At 36.8% G+C, this 20,692-nt stretch overlaps 1 protein-coding gene across 3 annotated transcripts in view; it reads left to right on the top strand.

Moving 5' to 3' along the window:
* The window catches only part of RNF128 (ring finger protein 128), a 112,365-nt gene that overhangs the window by 86,525 nt on the left and 5,148 nt on the right, over window positions 1-20,692 (top strand). For all 3 annotated transcript variants that reach the window (XM_021678156.2, XM_021678145.1, XM_021678140.2), the window contains exons 3-6: window positions 5,104-5,175; window positions 8,123-8,205; window positions 15,706-15,802; window positions 16,876-17,044. In XM_021678156.2, the coding sequence (XP_021533831.1) occupies window positions 5,104-5,175; window positions 8,123-8,205; window positions 15,706-15,802; window positions 16,876-17,044 (421 nt within the window). The remainder of the gene's footprint in view (window positions 1-5,103; window positions 5,176-8,122; window positions 8,206-15,705; window positions 15,803-16,875; window positions 17,045-20,692) is intronic.

Here is a 20,692-nt window from a genome sequence, read left to right as displayed (position 1 = left end):
TCTCCATTGTATATTCTTGGCTCCTTTGTCATAAATTAATTGTCTGTATATGTGTGGATTTATTCCTGGGCTCTAAATTCTGTTCTATTGATCTGTGTCTGTCTTTATGCCAATGCCATACTGTTTTGATTACCGTATAGCTTTGTAGTATAGTTTGAAATCTGGGAGCATGATACTCCAGGTTTGTTCTTCTTTCTCAAGATTGCCCTGGTTATTTGGGATCTTTTGTGGTTCCATACAAATTTTAGAATTATTCTCTTTCTGTGAAAAATGCCATTGGAATTTTGATAGGGATTGCATTGTAGATTGCTTTAGGTTGTATGGTCATTTTAGCAATATTAATTCTTCCAATCCATGAGCATGGGATATCTTTCCTTTTATTTGTGTCGTCTTCAGCTTCTTTCATCTTAGGTTTTCAGTGTACAGGTTTTTCACCTACTTGGTTAAATTTATTCCTAGCTATTTTATTGTTATTGATGCAATTGTAAATGACATTGCTTTCTTAATTTCTCTTTATGATAGTTCATTATTAGTGTATGGAAATATAACAGATTTCTGTATATTGATTTTATATTCTATAACTTTACTGAATTCATTTATTCTAACATTTTTTTGGTGGAAACTTCAGGGTTTTATATATATAGTATCATGTCATCTGCAGTTTTACTTCTTCCTTTCTATTTGGATGTGTTTTATTCCATTTTCTTACCTTATTGCTGTGGTTAGCACATCTAATACTATGTTGAATAAAAGTGATAAGAGTGGGCATCCTTGTCTTGTTTCTTATCTTAGAGGAAAAACTTTCAGTTTTTTCACCATTGAATATGATGTTAGCTGTGTGTTTGTCATATATAGCCTTTATTATGTTGAGGTATATTCCTTCTATACCCACTTTGTTGAGAGTTTTTATCATAAACGATGTTGAATTTTGTCAGTGCTTTTTCTGCATCTACTAAGATGATGATATGATTTTTTTCCTTCGTTTTATTAATGTGGTGTATCAGGTTGATTGATTTGCAGATGTTGAACCATCCTTGTATCCCTGAAATAAGTCCTACTTGATTGTGCTTAGTTATCCTTTTAATGTTTTGTTGAGGATTTTTGTTGAGAATTTTTGCAGCTGTGTTCCTCAAAGATATTGGCCTGTAATTTTCTATGTGGTGTCCTTGTCTGGTTTTGGCATCAGGGTAATGCTGGCCTTGTAAAATGAGTTTGGAAATGTTCCTTCCTCTTCAATTTTTGGAAGAGTTTGAGAAGCAAAGGTATTAAATATCCTTTGGATGTTTGGTCGAGTTCACCCAGTGAAACCATCTGGCCCTGGGTTTTTGTTTGTTGGGAAGTTTTTCATTACTGATTGAATCTCCTTACTAGAAATCAGTCTATTCAGATTTTCTATTTCTTCATAATCAGACTTGGAAGGTTGTGTGTTACTTGTAATTTATCCATTTCTTCTAGGTTGTCCAACTTGTTGGCATATAATTGTAGTAATTTCTTATGACCCTTGTATTTCTGTGGTACCAGTTATAAATTCTCTTTCATTTCTGATTTTATTTACTTGAACCTCTCTCTTTTTTCCTTGGTTAGTGTAGCGAAAGGTTTATCAATTTTGTTTCTCTTTTCAGAGAACCAGCTCTTAGTTTTATTGATCTTTTCTACTGTCTTTTTAGTCTTTGTTTCACTTATTTCCACTGTGATCTTTATTATTTCCTTTAAGGTGTAAAGTTATTTGTTTGAGATTTTTCTTGTTTCTTGAAGTAGGCCTATACTACTACGAATTTCCCTCATAGAGGTGCTTTTATTGCATCACATAGGTTTTTGGTATGTTGTATTTCTGTTTTCATTTGTCTCTAGATATTTTTTTTATTTCCTCTTTGATTTTTTTCAGTGACTCAATGGTTGTTTAGTAGCATGTTTCATTTCTACATTTTTGTGTCTTTTTTCCACTTTTCTTTAATTGATTTCTAGTCTTCTACCAGCATGTTTGGAAAAGATACTTGATGTGATTTCAGTCTTCTTGAACTTGAGACTTGTTTTGTGCCATAACATGTGATCTATCCTGGAGACTGTTTCAGATGCACTTGAGAAGAATGTATATTCCACTGTGTTTGAATGGAATGTTCTATATATACCTATCAAGCCCATCTGATCTGATGTGCTGTTTAAGGCTGATGTGTCTTTATTGATTTTCTGTCTGGATGATCTATCCAATGATGTAAATGGGTTGTTAAAGTCCCCTACCATTATTGTATTGCTGTCAATTTCTCCCTGTAGGTCTGTTAATATTTGCTTTATATATGCTGGTCCTTCTGTGATGGGTGTATGTATATTTGTAAATGTTATATCCTCTAGCTAGATTGACAACTTTATCATTATGTAATGCCCTTCTTTGTCCTTTATTACAATCTTTGTTTTAAAGTCTGTTTTATCTGCTATGAGTATAGCTACACCATCTTTCTTTTTGTTTCTGTTTGCATGGAATATCTTTCTCTATCCTTTCACTTTCAGACTCTGTATCTTTACTTCTGAAGTGAGTCTCTTGTAGGCAGCATCAAGTTGGGTCTTTTTTTTTTTTTTTTAATCCGTTTACCTACTCTGTGCCTTTTGATTGGAGAATCTAGTCCATTTACATTTAAAGTAATTATTGATAGGCATGTACTTACTGCCATTTTGTTACTTGTTTTCTGGATTTTTTGGTAGTTTCTTCTCTTCCTTCCTTCCTCTCTTTCTCTTCCCTTGTGGTTTAATGGCTTTCTTTAGTGTTAAAGATTTCAATTTCTTTCTTATTTTGTGTATTTACTAAGGTTTTTGCCTTGTGGTTACCATGATGTTTACATATAACATAATGGGTATATAATGATTGGTTTTAAGTTGATAGGAACTTAAATTTGAACACATTCCAAAACTTTTTAGTCCCCCCCACATTTTATATCTTTGATGTCACATTTTATATCTTTTGTTTTATGCAAACCTTAAATAATTACTGTAGTCTTAGTTAAATTTACTACTAATGGCTGTTGATCTTATACTTGCTTTATAAGTGATTAATCCACTATCTTTACTATATATTTACCTTTTCCAGTGAAATTTTTACAGAAGTAAAAATTTTCTTGTTATTTGATTAGTGCTGTATCTTTTTAGCTTAAAGAAGTGCCTTTAACATTTCTTGTAAGGCTGAATTAATGGTCATGAACTTGTTCAGTTTTTACTTATCTGCAAACCTCTTAATCTCCCCTTCAATTCTGAAATATAACATTGCTGGTAGAGAATTCTTGTTTGGACTTTTTTTTTTTTTTTTTTTTTTACCTCCAGCACTTAAATATGTCATACCACTCCCTTCTCGCCTGAAAGTTTCTGGTGAAAAATCTGCTGTAGACTTATGGGCTTTCCTCTATAAGTAGCAAGTTATATTTCTCTTGGTGCTTTTAAAATTCTTTAACTTTTACCATTTTTAATTATGGTGTTTCTTGGTGTGGATCTCTTTGGGTTCCTCTTAGTTGAAATTCTTTTCTGGACCTTGTTCTTTCATTTGGAACATATTCCTCTCATTTTGCCTGATGTTCTATGCTTATTTCTATGTATTAGGCAAATCAGCTACCTCTCCCAGCCTTGAAGGAGCGGCCTTGTGTAAGAGATGTCCCATAGAGCTCCGAAGTGCTATGCTCCTGGCCACCTGCACCAGGCCCTCAAGGGATGACCTCTGTGTGAGCTGTGCATTCCTGCCTGCTTTGGTGGGGCCACAGCTCTGGCTTGGGGATGGGTGGGGCCCTCAGTGGGGTGTACTCTCTAGCACCAACAGGCTAGAGGAAGAGTTCCAAATTGTCACTGCCAGGACCAGCATCAGCAAATTAGAATGAGTTATCAAAAATGGCACTTACCAGTGTCTCCATTCCCCAGTAGAGTCCCAACAAGTTTCTGGCTCTCTGGCGGACACTTCAAACTGGTGTTTTTGTACTGGGTCTGGTGGTGATTGAATCTGTGCATGAACCTTTTGAGAGGGGATTCTCTGTTCCCTATACGTCTGGAACTAATCCCAGTTGGTTTTCAAAGCCAGGCATTTTGGGGGTTTGTCTCGCCTATGCAAGATGTAGGGGCTGGTGTTCCTGATGTGAAGCACAAACCCCTTGCTTCTTAGGGAAAAGTTCCATATTTGTGAGATCCCTCTCAATTGTGGATCACTGTGTCTGGGGTGGTTTGTTTTGTTTGTTTGGTTTTGGTGAGACTATGTCTCTGCCTCTCTCACCCATTTTGATGCTGTTCTTTTATCCTTTGTTATGGAGGTTCTGTTTATCCAGTTTTTAGCTCTTTTTCAGAGGAAGTTATTACATATGTTAATTTGTTGTGTCTGTGGGAGGATCAGGATCAGGATCTTCCTATGCCACCATCTTGAATTGCCCAACTTCACTTCTGATCAGTTATGCATATTTTAGTCCTTATTCCCAAAATGAGCCTTGGGCTTGCTTTTTCATATCTGGACTGATATACATATATGTTCAGTGAAACAAGAAAGGCTTATTACTTTCAGAATCCACCCTCCTTATAATAAGGCAGTAGTGGTTATAAACAGCAGTTTTCCCCCTAATGCGAGATAACACTGTATGGATTGGTATTATCCTCATTTTAATAGGTGAGTAAACAAGCTCAGCAATTTAATTACCTGTCCAGGATTATTCATTTAGTAAGTGACAAACAGAGATTTTGAATCTAAGTCCATTTAAATCCAAATCCTGTGCACTATCTACCAAACAAGACACGATTCAAAAGAGAAATTGGGAAAAGATGCATTTTAAGATACTCAAAGGCTGAAAATAGGAAAGTTGCTTTGAAAATTCATAGCATCTGAATCCATTTGGAATAGTAGATTTGTCATTGTAGCCCAAAGGTGCTATTTAAGAACATTGGGAAACATAAGTGAAAAGTTTAGTAATTTGAAAATTCTGCTTGATAGCAGATAAATAAGTCATTTATTATGGTTAATTAAATTATATCTTTAAAAATTCACTTATACATTGACTTGTACCTGATAAATATTTATTAATCCTCTCTACCTTTTTAATCCTATTCCTTTTAAAATAGTTTTTCTAATACCTGCTATTTCTATTACAGAGACAATTAAAGGCAGATGCTAAAAAAGCTATTGGGAGGCTTCAACTACGTACACTGAAACAAGGAGACAAGGTGCATATTTGACTTTTAAATGCTGTTTGTTTTAAAGCAATGCTACCAAGTTAACGTTAAAACTAAATGTCATTCCAGAGTATGCTTTTCAGTGGAATTTATCAATCTTACTGACTTTTTTAATCTATATGATGCTGGAGGTAGCCTGAATAATGGCCATTGGGTCCATAGATATCTAGGTTTTAATCCCTGGAACCTGTAGATATTACCTTCTATGGCAGAAAGGGCTTTGCAGATGAAAGTTAAGGATCTTGAGATGGGGAGATTATCCTGGATTATCCAGGTGGGTGCTAAATGTAATCACATTTGATGTTATAAGAAGGAGGAAAAGGGATATTTGACTGCAGTGCAATAGAATATTTAGCAATGGAAGTAAGAGGTTATAGTGATGCAAGAAAGGGGCCATGAGCCAAGGAATACAGACAGCCTCTTAGAAGCTAGAAAAGGCAAGGAAATGGATTCTCCCCTGAAGCTTCCAGAAGGAACATAGCACTGCCAACACATTGACTTTTAGACTTCTGATTTCTAGAACAATAAGAGAATAAGTCTGTGTTATTTTAAGCCACAAAGTTATGGTCATTTTTAAAGCAAACCAGGAAACTAATACAATGCCTTAGTGCAACTTTACTTAAACATCCTTTTTTAGATTTAGGACAGTTAAGAACTACCTCTGGTGTGTAAAACATGTATCAAAAAATAGCTATGGAACATATTGAATTAAAAATTACCATTTATAATAGCACCAGAACCATTCAGTACTTAGGTATAAATCTTGCAAAATATGTACACGATCTGTATGCTGAAAACTGGAAAACACCAATGAAAGAAATCAAAGAAGACCTAAATAAATGGAGAGATATGCCCATGTTCATGGGTCAGAAGACTCACTGTTGTCAAGATGTCAGAACCCCCCAACTAATCTATAGATTCAATGCAGTTCCAAGTAAATCCTAGTGGGATCCTTTGTATTTATTGACAGGTTGATGCTAAGTTTATATGGAAAAACAAAAGAACTAGAATAACCAAAACAATTTTTATAATGAAGAACAAATTTGGATGACTCATATTGCCTAATTTGCAGAATTATTTTAAAGATACAGTAGTCACTATAGTGTGGTATTGAAGAAAGGATAGACATTTAGATCAGTGGAACAGAAGAGAGTTCAGAAATAGGCTCACACATATATGGCCAATTGATTTTTGACAAAGGTACACAGGCAATTAAATGGAAAAAGAGTAGTCAATTATTGGCCCTCCATAGGCAATGATTGGGTATCCTTATGCAAAAAACATGAACCTCGATCCATACTTCATACTGTCTATAAAATTTAAGTCAAAATATGTCACAGACCTAAATATAAAACCTAGAGCTATGAAATTCTTAGAAGAAAACTTTGGAGAAAAATATCTTCAAGACTTGGGTTAGGCAGAGAGTACTTAGATATGACAGCAAAACCAAGCCCATTAAAGAAAACAACAGAAATTTGACTTTGTCAAAATTAAGAACTATTGTTCTTTAACATGGTTAAGAAGATGAAAAGACAAGCCACAGACTGGGAGAAAATATTTGCAAATCACATATCTGAGAAGGGACTGTATCTAGACTATATCAAGAACTCTCAAAGCTCAGTAGTAAGAAAACAAACAGCATAGGGAAAAAGGGGCAAAACAGGCATCTACCAAAGAAAATATATGGATGACAAAAAAGCACATAAAAAAGATGTTCAACATCATTAGTCATTAGGGAAGTGCAAATTAAAACCACAATGAGATACCACAGCACATTCATTAAAATAGCTAAAACCAGTACAACGGACAATACCGGAGAGCTGACCAGATATGGAACAGCTGGAACTGTTATACGTTTTGCTGGTGAGAATGTAATGTATAGCCAGTTTCGAAAACAATTTGGCAGTTCTTTGTGAAGTCAAAAATAACACTTTCCAAAGAACCCAGCAATCTCAACTACTAGATAGTTAACCTAAAAGAAAAAAGCATATTTACATAAAAACTTGTACATAATTGTTCATGGCAGCTTTACTCATAATCACCAAAAATGGAAAGAACCCAGATGTCCTTCAAATGGTGAATGGATGAACAAACTGTGGCTCAACCACATCATAGAATACCATTTAGCAATACAAAAGGGTTTGTGTTGGCGGCAGAGACCCTGTTGATGCACATAATATCGTGGATGAGTATTAAATGTATTAGGTTAAGTGAAAGAAGCCAAACGCAAAGGCATGATTCCATTTATATGACATTCAGGAAAAGCAAAAAGTATGGGAACTGAAAACAGATTAGTGGTTGCCAGAGGATGGGAGTGAGAGTAGAGGTTAACTACAAAGGGGTATAGAGGAATTTGTTGGGGCCGTAGAACTATCCTATATCTTGACTGCAGTGAGGATTGAGTCACTGCATATTTGTTCACACTTGTAAAACTGTATACTAAAAATAGTGAATTTTACTGCATGTGAATTTTACCTTAATTTTTTCTTAAATGGGAAAACATAGCTATAGAACTTGTACAAATGGCATCTTAAATAAATGCTACCTGTTCTTCTTTGTACTGTTCCTCTTTTGGTTGACTTTATTCTTTTACTTTTTTTAAGTCTAAATGATCTTCAAATTTCAATTGTATAAGAGTGTTATCAACTGTGGTCACAATGTTTTACATTAGATCCTCAGACATTATTCGTATTATAACTGAACGTTTGTACACTTTGACCATCTACTCCTTATTTTCCCCATCCTCCAGCCTCTGGTAACCACTTTTCTACTCTGTTTCTAGAAGTTTGACCTTTTTTTAGATTCCAGTCAGGTCTAAATCTTACATCGCTTATTGAAAGAATCTATGCAATTTAAGTACATACATTTTCTGATCTTGCTCTGTAGTTTAACGTATCTTTTCTCATCCATCAGAGTAACAATAACTATTTGCTCATAGGAAATTGGCCCTGATGGAGATAGTTGTGCTGTGTGTATTGAACTATATAAACCAAATGATTTGGTGCGCATCTTAACCTGCAAGTAAGTTTGATTTTCTTTTATATCATCAGTAAGAATAAGTGGCTTATTGAAATGATTGTAATGAAGGAAACTATTTTGAATGTTTCCAAATTGATGTAAAGAAAGTATTTATTTTCATTTAAATATAGGTGAATGCTTTATATGTTAATATCATTGAAATTGTTATAAGGCTAATTATATAAAGTTCCCATTATCTGGTACAATTTGGAAACTAGTTCCATATAAAACTAAGAACCTAGCCAGCACTGCCATAATTTACACATATACGCATAGATAGATAGATAGATAGATAGATAGATAGATAGATAGCTGGATTATTTAAAATCATTTTAACAATCCTATTGAGGGAAAAAAATATAAATCAACTCAGTGGGCACCTATTTGGAAGTATTCATTCTTTAGTTTTCTGTTACCCTTCTCCTGGAAGTTGTTCTTAACACTCTTTCTTTTAGCTATTAAATAGTGGTGTTCTTAGAACTTATCACATGACCTAAAGTATCAGCGTTATCTTGTACTCTGTACTATATTATTGAGAATGACTGTGCTATTTTTATAGTTAGGGAATGACAAGATAATAAAGATCTGAAATACTGAACAAAGTCTTAGGTCAGATAACATCTTAGCCATTTTTGAAGTAATAAGTAATGAAAATAGTTTTTTTTTTGAAGCTAAGGTAATCAGGCTTTTATATTTAAAAGTACTGTATTACGAGCCAGATGGCAGAGGAGTAGACCCAAATTTCGCCTGGTCCCAGGAATTCAGCTAGGTAGTTATCAAACCATTCTGAACACCTACAAACTCAACAGGAGATCGAAGAAAAGAATAGCAGCAACTCTCTGAACAGAAAAGCGACCACTTTCTGGAAGGTAGGACGTGCAGAGAAGTGAATGCGAGGTGATATTCGGGAAGATAGACAGTGGGGGGGGGGGACTCCATCATCCAGCTACCAGCAAGTGATAGAGCCATGGAGCACAAAATCTGAACTTTTAAAAGTCGGCTCTGCTGAGGGACGTCACTCCAGTGGCTAAGCGGGCGATGGAACTCTCGCTGGGACAGTGTGGTCTCAGGACCCTCGGGGTCACAGAAAGACCGGGGGTGCCTGAGTGTGGCAGAGCTCCCAGGTATCGAAGCAGGGAAGCCGGCTGCAGAGACGGAGCCGAGGAGCAGGCTCTCAGCTCGGGGTGGCCATAAACCGTGATCTGTGGCACAGTCGGGCCACTGTTCCTCCAGCAGGGACCCAACAGATCCAGGGAGACTCCCCTTCCTCCCTCAGGAGGAGCGGCACGGGAGCGAACCGCAGGGATCTGCTGGGTTTGGAGACTCCACACGGGGTCGGGTGCCAGAGATAGAAACGCTTGGTCACAGGCCGGGTGAGCACGGAGTGCGGCCAGAGACCAGGGAGACGGGAGTGACTGACTGCTTTTCTCTGGGGGCTCACTGAGGAGCAGGGCCCCGAGTTCTCGGCTCCTCCAGGGCGGAGATTGGGAGGCCACCATTTTCACTCTCGTCCTCCAAAGCTGTACGGAAAGCTTGCAGGGAACAAAAGCTCCCGAGAGCAAACCCGAGCAGATAACTTAGCCCAGGACCAGCAAGGGCGGGGCAGTTCCACCTCCGGCAAAGACATTTGAGAATCTCTGCAACAGGCCCCTCCCCCAGAAGATCAGCAAGAACAGCCAGCCAAGACCAAGTTTACCCATCAATGAGAACGGCAAAATCCCAGAGCTAGGGGAATACAGCACATAGAATTCATGGCTTTTTTCCCATGATTTTTTACTCTTTCAAAGTTAAATTTTAAATTTTTCTTTATTTTTTCTTTTTCTGTTTCTTTTTTTTAAATTTTCTTCTTTTTCAACCAACATCTTATCCATTCCTTTTTAAAAATCTTTTTGAATTTTCATCTGTACAGTCATATTTTATCGCTTCATCGTATTTACCCTCATTTTTGTATGTATATAAGTTTTTCTTTCTTTAAAATTTTGGGAAGCAGTTTCTTCTAAAAGACCAAAATAAAGCCAAAATCTAGTGTGTGGCTCTGTTCTATTCACCAGCCTGATCATATTCTTTTTTTTTTCTTTCCCTCCCGGTTTTCAGTCTCTTCTGATTTGTTTAGTGTATATTTTTCTGGGGTCATTGTTACCCTTTTAGCATTTTGTTCTCTCATTCATCTGTTCTTCTCTGGACAAAATGACAAGACAGAAAAACTTACCTCAAAATAACAAGAGGCAATACCGACTGCCAGGGACCTACTCAATACAGATATTAGTAAGATGTCAGAACTAGAGTTCAGAATGACGATTATAAATATACTACTAGCTGAGCTTGAGAAAAGCATAGAAGATACTCGAGAATCCCTTCCTGGAGAAATAAAAGAACTAAAGTCTAACCAAGTCAAAATCAAAAAGGCTATTAATGAGGTGCAATCAAAAATGGAGGCTCTAACTGCTAGGATAAATGAGGCAGAAGAGAGAATTAGTGATACAGAAGACCAAATGATGGAGAATAAAGAAGCTGAGAAAAAGAGAGATGAACAACTACTGGATCACGAGGGGAGAATTCGAAAGATAAGTGATACCATATGTTGAAACAATGTTAGAATAATTGGGATCCCAGAAGAAGAAGAGAGAGGGGGGCAGAACGTATATTAGAGCAAATTATAGCAGAGAACTTCCCTAATTTGGGGAAGGAAACAGGCATGAAAATCCAGGAGGCACAGAGAACACCCCTCAAAATCAATAAAAATAGGTCAACACCCCGACATCTAATAGTAAAACTTACAGGTCTCAGAGACAAAGAGGAAATCCTGAAAGCAGCTCGGGACAAGAGGTCTGTAACCTACAATGGTAGAAACATTAGATTGGCAGCAGACCTATCCACAGAGACGTGGTAGGCCAGAAAGGAGTGACATGATATATTCAGAGCACTAAATGAGAAAAATATGCAGCCAAGAATACTATATCCAGCTAGGCTGTCATTGAAAATAGGAGGAGAGATAAAAAGCCTCCAGGACAAACAAAAACTAAAAGAACTTGCAAACATGAAACCAGCCCTACAAGAAATATTGAAAGGGGTCCTCTAAGCAAAGAGAGAGCCTAAAAGTAACATAGACCAGAAAGGAACACACAAATATACAGTAACAGTCACCTTACAGGCAATACAGTGGCACTAAATTCCTATCTTTCAATAGTTACCCTGAATGTAAATGGGCTAAATGCCCCAATCAAAGGCATGGGGTATCAGATTGGATAAAAAGACAAGACCCATCGATATGCTGTCTGCAAGAGACTCATTTTAGACCCAAAGACACCTCCAGATTTAAAGTGAGGGGTGGAAAACAATTTACCATGCTAATGGACATCAAAAGAAAGCTGGGGTGGCAATCCTTATATCAGACAAATTAGATTTTAAACCAAAGACTATAATAAGAGATGAGGAAGGACACTACATCCTACTTAAAGGGTCTATCCAACAAGAAGATATAACAATTGTAAATATCTATGCCTCTAACATGGGAGGAGCCAATTATATAAGCCAATTAATAACAAAAGCAAAGAAACACATCGACAACAATACAATATTAGTAGGGGACTTTAACACCCCCATCATCTAAGCAAAAGATCAACAAGGAAATAAAGGCTTTAAATGGTACACTGGACCAGGTGGACTTCACAGATATATTCAGAACATTCCATCCCAAAGCAACAGAATACACATTCTTCGCTAGTGACATGGAACATTCTCCAGAATAGATCACATCCTGGGTCACAAGTCAGGTCTCAACTGGTACCAAATGATTGGGATCATTCCCTGCATATGTTCGGACCACAATGCTTTGAAACTAGAACTCAATCACAAGAGGAAAGTTGGAAAGAGCTCAAATACATGGAGGCTAAATAGCGTCCTACTAAAGAATGAATAGATCAACTAAGAAATTAAAGAAGAATTAAATTCATGGAAACAAATGAAAATGAAAACACAAGTGTTCAAAATCTTTGGGATGCAGCAAAGGCGGTCCTAAGAGGAAAGTATATAGCAATACAAGCCTTTCTCAAGAAACAAGAAAGGTCTCAAATACACAACCTAACCCTACACCTAAAAGAGCTGGAGAAAGAACAGTAAATAATGCCTAAACCCAGCACAAGAGAAATAATAAAGATCAGAGCAGAAATCAATGAAATAGAAACCAAAAGAACAGTTGAACAGATCAATGAAACTAGGAGCTAGTTCTTTGAGAGAATTAATAAGATTGATAAACCCCTGGCCAGACGTATCAAAAAAAAAAGAGAAAGGACCCAAATAAATAAAATCATAAATGAAAGAGGAGATACCACAACCAAAACCAAAGAAATACAATCATAAGAACATATTATGAGCAACTATATGCCAGCAAATTAGATAATCTGGAAGAAATGGATGCATTCCTACGGACGTATAAACTACCAAATTGAACCAGGAAGAAATAGAAAACCTGAACAGACCCATAACCAGTAAGGGAATTGAAGCAGTAATCAAAAATCTCCCAAAAAGCAAGAGCCCATGGCCAGATGGCTTCCCAGGGGAATTCTACCAAACATTTAAAGAAGAATTAATACCTCTTCTTCTGGCACTGTTCCAAAAAAATAGAAATGGAAGGAAAACTTCCAAACTCATTTTATGAGGCCAGCATTACCTTGATCCCAAAACCAGACAAAGACCCCATCAAAGAGGAGAATTACAGACCAATATCCCTGATGAACATGGATGCAAAAATTCTCAACAAAATACTAGCCAATAGCATTCAACAGTACATTAAAAGGATTATTCACCACAACCAAGTGGGATTTATCCCTCGGCTGCAAGGTTGGTTCAACATCTGCAAATCAATCAGTGTGACACAATACATTAATAATAAGAGAGAACAAGAACCATATGATCCTCTCAATAGATGCAGAAAAAGTATTTGACAAAGTACAGCATCCTTTCTTCATTAAAACTCTTCAGAGTGTAGGGATAGAGGGTACATACCTCAATATCATAAAAGCCAACTATGAAGAACCCACAGCGAATATCATTCTCAATGGGGAAAAACTGAGAGCTTTCCCCCTAAGGTCAGGAACACGGCAGGGATGTCCACTATCACCACTGCTATTCAACATACTACTAGAAGTCCTAGCCTCAGCAATCAGACAACAAAAAGAAATAAAAAGCATACGAATTGGCAAAGAAGAAGTCAAACTCTCACTCTTTGCAGATGATATGATACTTTATGTGGAAAACCCAAAAGACTCTACCGCAAAACTGCTAGAGCTTATACAGGAATTCAGTAAAGTGGCAGGATATAAAATCAATGCACAGAAATCAGTGGCATTTCTATACACCAACAACAAGGCAGAAGAAAGAGAAATTAAGGAGTCGATCCAATTTACAAGTGCACTCAAAACCCTAAGATACCTAGGAATAAATCTAACCAAAGAAGCAAAGGATCTGTACTCAGAAAACTACAGAATACTCATGAAGGAAACTGAGGAAGACACAAAGAAATGGAAAAACGTTCCATGCTCATGGATTGGAAGAACAAATATTGTGAAAATGTCCATGCCACCTAGAGCAGTCTACACATTTAATGCAATCCCTATTAAAACAGCATCAACTTTTTTCAAAGAAATGGAACACATAATCCTAAAATATGTATGGAACCAGAAAAGACCTCGAATACCCAGAGGAATTTTGAAAAAGAAAAGCAAAACTGGTGGCATCACAATTCCAGACTTCCAGCTCTATTACAAAGCTGTAATCATCAAGACAGTATGGTACTGACCCAAAAACAGACACATAGATCAATGGAATAGAATAGAGAGCCTAGAAATGGACCCTCAACTCTATGGTCAACTAATCTTCAACAAAGCAGGAAAGAATGTCCAATGGAAAAAAAGAGAGTCTCTTCAACAAATGGTGTTGGGAAAATTGGACAGCCCCATGAAGAAGAATGAAACTGGACCATTTCCTTACACCACATACAAAAATAGACTCAAAATGGATGAAAGACCTCAATGTGAGACAGGATTCCATCAAAATTCTAGAGGAGAACACAGGTAGCAACCTCTTTGACCTCAGCCGCAGCATCTTCTTCCTAGAAACACCGCCAAAGGCAAGGGAAGCAAGGGCAAAAATGAACTATTGGGACTTCATCAAGATAAAAAGCTTTTGCACAGCAAAGGAGACAGTCAACAAAACCAACGGCAACCAACAGAATGGAAGAAGATATTTGCAAATGGCATATCAGATAAAGTATCCAAAATCCATAAAGAACTTACCAAACTCAACACCCAGAGAACAAATAATCCAGTTAAGAAATGGGCGGAAGACATGAACAGACATTTCTGCAAAGAAGACATCCAAATGGCCAACAGACACATGAAAATGTGCTCAGCATCACTTGGCATCAGGGAAATACAAATCATAACCACACTGAGATACCACCTTACACCAATCAGAATGGCTAAAATTAACAAGTCAGGAAACGACAGATGTTGGTGAGGATGGGAGAAAGTGGAACCCTCCTACACTGTTGGTGGGAATGCAAGCTGGTGTAGCCACTCTGGAAAACAGTATGGAGGTTCCTCAAAAAGTTGAAAATAGAGCTACACTACGACCCAGCAATTGCCCTACTGGGTATTTATCCCAAAGATACAAATGTAGTGATCAGAAGGGGTACATGCACCCCAATGTTTATAGCAGCAGTGTCCACAATAGCCAAACTATGTGAAGAGCTTAGATGTCCATCAACAGATGAATGGATAAGGAAGAGGTGGTATATATATACAATGGAATATTATACAGCCATCAAACGGAATGAAATCTTGCCATTTTTAACGACATGGATGGAACTAGCAGGTATTATGCTAAGCAAAATAAGTCAATCAGAGAAGGACAATTATCATATGATCTCACTGATATGAGGAATTTGAGAAATAAGACAGAGGATCATAGGGGAAGGGAGGGTAGAATGAAAGAAGACAAAAACCAGAGAGGGATATAAACCATAAGAGATTCTTAATCTCAGGAAACAAACTGAGGGTTGCTGGAGGGGAAGGGGGTGGGAGGGATGGGGTAACTGGGTGATAGACATTGGGGAGGGTAGGTGCTATGGTGAGTGCTGTGAATTGTGTAAGACTGATGAATCACAGACCTGTACCCCTGAAACAAATAATACATTGTCTATTAATAAAAAAAATGTAAATCATTTCATGACAGGGATTATCTCCTGGCATAGAGTAAGAGTCAATAAAAATGTGTTAACATAAAAAAATTTTAAAAAGTAAAAGTACTGTATTATGAAACTTCCTAATTTTGTTTCTGTGGCTCCTTCCTAGTGTTTATGCTGTAATGGTATGCTTAAAAGAAAAACCGACATCTGTTAAAAAACTAAATAAAAATATAGGGTAACCTGTTAGTATATTAGGCTGTGTTGTTGCTGTTTCACTAGTGATAACCAAATTATGTGTTTTTTTTTTCTTTCATTAGCCATATTTTCCATAAGACATGTGTTGACCCTTGGCTGTTAGAACACAGGACTTGCCCCATGTGCAAATGTGACATACTCAAAGCTTTGGGAATTGAGGTAAACATTGCTAAACTATTTATATGAAGGAACTTAAGTTATTTATGTACCTGGGCCTTCAAGAAAGTAACATCCTTAGTTTTTAGGTGTGTAATATGCTAGACTTGTGATTTATATCAAAAATTGGACCTATTTACATAATGACAGTAAGGTGCCATGTTGGACCACTTCCATTTTCCTTCTTCTTTTCTCTTATTATTTGGTCAGAATTTTAAGTGATGACCACAGACACTACCAACTGGCTTCTGGTACGTCTTGCATTTTTGCTCTTACTATTGCACAGCAACTGAACTTGTAGTTAGATGAGCGTTTTTATTTTGAAAAAGCGTAATAAATATTAAAGTATAATTGTATTTGGTAAATGAAATAAAACTTACCTATTTTACAATACACCAGCAACAGAAAGTCAAGCTCAACAAAATCTTCCTGACTTCAGAAGATACATAGATGGTACTGATTCTCAAATCCCTTAGGGGACAGCATGAGATGTTGTTGTTAAATAAATTTTTTATTTATGAATAATTTTAGATTTACAGAAAAGTTGAAAGGACAATACAGAGAGTTCCCACATAACCCTCACCCAGTTTTGACTATTGTTAACGTTTTGCATTACTGTGGTATGTTTGTCAAAAGTAAGAAACTGACATTGGGTCATTGCTATTAACTAAACTTCAGACTTCATTAGAATTTTGCCAGCAGCTGTCTTTTGAAAACTCCGGGAGGTGAACTTGATTCAGGGTGGAGGTTTTTTTGTGGTTTTTTGTTTGTTTGTTTGTGTGGAGTGCCTACCTTGTAGCAGGCATTGTATTATGAAGCACTGGGATCACCCAGATGAACATCAGATGTGAAGGCAATCTGCCTATAACATCTTCCACCCCATTTTGGACCCAGTTACTCCAACTGCTCTGGCTGGGACCAGCAAGAGATTTTTGTGATCATCAAAAGGGATTATAGGTTTAAAAGGTTAAGAAGCATTGCTCTAATAAGTTACCTATGCAGAAATTTTGTAATGACATGTCAGGAAAAAACAGGTACTCTGAGAGTCTTTTAATTTGTTCCAATGCTTTCCAAAGGTGGATGTTGAAGATGGATCAGTGTCTTTACAAGTCCCTGTTTCCAATGAAACATCAAATAGTGCCTCTCCTCATGAAGAGGATAATCGCAGTGAGACTGCATCGTCTGGCTATGCTTCTGTTCAGGGAGCAGATGAACCACCTTTAGAAGAACATGTGCAGTCAGCAAGTAAGCACCATGCTGAGGGGCAGTGAGTGCCCCCACAATGATCCATTGTGGAGCATATATGCCTGGCAGAGGGCTCCTGCTTTTTATTGTTTGTTCCTTTCATCCCATTAAACACATTCCAGGTTTTTTCTAGTAACAATGGTGGAGTACAGGACACACCCCTACCTTAGTTTAATATGCACATATTTAAGTGTATCTGAAACAGATGAAATACATCAGTAGTGGGCATTCTTCACAGACTAAAAAGATTTTTTATAGGATAGCTTCTCTCTGATGCATTTAAGTATTGGTTATTAATTTACAGAGGCTGAGGAGAAACTTTAAGCTTTGGAAGCCATTGTTTATTGTAGAGCAATCAGAAACTAAGATAACTGAGTCCTGAAATGATAAGAGAGAATTCAGTTTACAAAAGCTTGATTTATACACAACTTCTTAGGAACCCATCTTTTCCACAGATCGGAAACTGTGTAATACGTGCTGCCACCTGTTGATTATTTACCATGAAATGAACAAACCGTGGAAACTAAAATTGAATATATTATTTTCAAACTTCATGTGAATTGAATCAGCGTTGTAACTTAGTAATGTCGTGCCAGTGGAGAAAGTTCAGGGAGTTTTGTTACCTTCTTCCTTAGGAAGGGAAAACCCTCATGCAGAAATTAGTTTCCTTCTCTTTAACTTCCACCTTTTTCATAGTTTTTGTTGATTTGATGGTTTTCTCAATCCTCATGTTGAAATAACCTAATCCTGGCATAGGAGTAGAAGAAAACTAAATATTAAGATGACTTGTGAGAGTTTCAGCTTCCTATTGACATAAACCTTTATCCTCAGTATAGACTTACCAGTGCCATACACATCATTCCTGAAGATGTCACGAGGAGTACTATCATGCAAGTGTACACTTCATATTTCTTGTAATCTAATCTTCAGACATTTCCCGGAGTACAAAGTCGTCATAAGAATCTTAATAATCTGTGGATTATTCTACCTACAATAGAGAATCATTGTCTATTTGCCCCAGGTGATTTTTTTGATTCCATAACTGTGTGGTAATAGAATTCAGTGATGATAAAGGAGAGTACTGGATAATTCAGTTTATTGCTAGGCTTGTTTTTTTTTAAAAAGTTCCAATCTACTTTTTTTGTGTGTTCTCTTCTTCTTGTGAGGCAGGGTGGTAAATAGAACAGTTTTTGCAGAGAATATGACAAGCAAATGAAATGATGATCCAAATTCCTCCCCCATATTCTTTATCTGGATGAATGGTAGTAACACCCATTTAGGTGCCTCAAACCAGAAACTAGGGCGCTCCTAGATTCTTCCCTCTCTTTCTTACTGATTCAGTATCCCTTTTCTTTAATCCATCTCCTAATTCCCAACCTTAATTCCACAGTCATAGTTTGAGCCACTGTTTTCTCTCTGCTCATTCCTTCCACTCTCATTCCTTCTCCCAAGAAATTGGGGAAGCCTGGTCTAATTCCTGTCCGTCCTTTAAAACTTACCCTCTTTTGAAAAGCCTCCCTTGACTCACATGTGCGACCCTACTGTCTGCTTCCATAGAACTTTTATTATTGCATTTATTGTACTGAATTGTATTAAAACTTTTAAACGTTCCTTTGGATAGGAACAGTGTCTTATTTGTCACTATTGTATACCCAGCACTGAGAACAGCCTGCCATGTAGTAGGTACTCAAATAGATGTTGAATGAATGACCATAAAGAGTAGATTTTAATTTTATCTATGATTATATATTACTAGTTTGGGTATCTTGCCCATTAGCTATTGATTATTGCGGTGATAGTTGATTTAAATAACTTTGCAAACATATAGTTGATTTGTTCATGTCTGTTTGTCCCATCATTGCAGTAAGTTCTGTTAGAACACTGGGTTTTAAAACTTACGCATGCATCAAGTCACCTGGAGGACTTGTTAAAACAGATGGGCTGCCACCTGTTGGTGACTCCGTAGGTTTGGAGGAGGGCCTGAGAATTTTTGTTTCTAAAAAGTTCCTAGGTGATACTGATGCTGCAGGTCCAGGGACCACTCTTTGAGAACCACTAAATAAGGGCCCTAGTTCTTAACCCTAGCTACACATTAAAATCACTCAGAGAATCTTTAAACATTACTGATGCCTGGGCTCTTCCCCAGAATGGTTAAATCAGAATCCATGAGGGGTATGGCCCAAGCACAGGTATTTTTTTTTAATTTTTAATTTTAATTTTGATATAATTTCAGGCTGACTAAAAATTTCAAAAATAGTACAAATAATGCCCGTATACCCTTCACTCAACTTCTCCAAATGTTAACACCTTATATAATCATATACAATTAACACCGGGAATTTAACTGATAAAATGTTATTAACCAAATGAGAGACCTTAACTCAGATTTCACCGATTGACCCACTAATGTCCTTTTTTCTGTCCCAGGATCCCACATTGCATTTCCCTTTCACTCTTTTTTTTTCCAGATGTATTGAGATATATTTGACATAAAATTGTGTAAGTTTAAGGTATACAACATGATTTGATATACCTATATTTGCAAAATGATTACCACAGTAAGGTTAGTTAACAAATTCACCACATAATTATAAATTTTGTGTGTATGTGGTGAGAATATTTAAGATCTACTTTCTTAGCAACTTTCAAGTATATCCAAAATTCCACTACTGAGTATTTACCCAAAGAAAACAAAAACAGTAATTCAGAAAGATATATGCACCCTTATGTTTATTGCAGCATTATTTGCAATAGCCAAGGTATGGAAGCAACCTAAGTGTCCATCAATAGACAAAAGAATAAGGAAGACGTGGTATATATAATACAATGGGATATTACACAGCTATAAAAAAGGATGAGCTCATGCCATTTGCAACATGAATGGACCTATAGGTTATCATGCTAAGTGAAATCAGTCAGACTGAAAAAGACAAATACCATATTATTTCACTCATGTGGAATCTAAAAAAAACAGATGAATAAACAAACAAAAAGCATAAACAGGCCTATAAATACAGAAAACAAAGTGATGGTTGCCAGAGGGGAGGGAGATGGGTAAAATGCGGGAAGGGGATTGGGAGATCCAGGCTTCCAGTTATGGAATGAATAAGTCATGGGAATAAAAAGCACAGCATAAGGACATAGTCAATGATACTGTAATAACACACTAAAAAAGGTAAGTATAGCAAAATGTATAAACTTTAAGAAGTCTGTAATACAGTATTGTTAACTGTAGCCACCATGCTGTACATTAGATCCCCAGAACTTAGTCATCTTAAAACTGAGAGTTTGTGCCCTTTGATCAACATTTCCCCATCCCCTCTGCCCCTAGCTCCTAGCCCCTGATAACCACCATTCTACTCTCTGAGTTTGGCTTTTTTTTTTTTTTTTTTTTTTAAGACTCCACAGATAAGTGAGATCATGCGGTATTTGTCTTTTTTCTGTCTTATTTCATTTAGCACAAATGCCCTCAAGGTCTACCCATATTGTTGCAAATGGCAAGATTTCCTTCTTTCTCATAGCTTAATAATATTCCTGTGTGTGTGTGTGTGTGTGTGTGTGTGTGTGTGTGTGTCACATTTTCTTTATCCATTCATCTGTCAACAGATATTTAGGATGTTTTCATATCTTGACTATTGTGAATAATCT

Source organism: Neomonachus schauinslandi, chromosome X (genome assembly GCF_002201575.2).
Source record: "Neomonachus schauinslandi chromosome X, ASM220157v2, whole genome shotgun sequence".
Taxonomy (NCBI): domain Eukaryota; kingdom Metazoa; phylum Chordata; class Mammalia; order Carnivora; family Phocidae; genus Neomonachus; species Neomonachus schauinslandi.
Note: the sequence above shows the minus strand (reverse complement) of the source record. Positions and strands in the feature narration are given on the sequence as shown.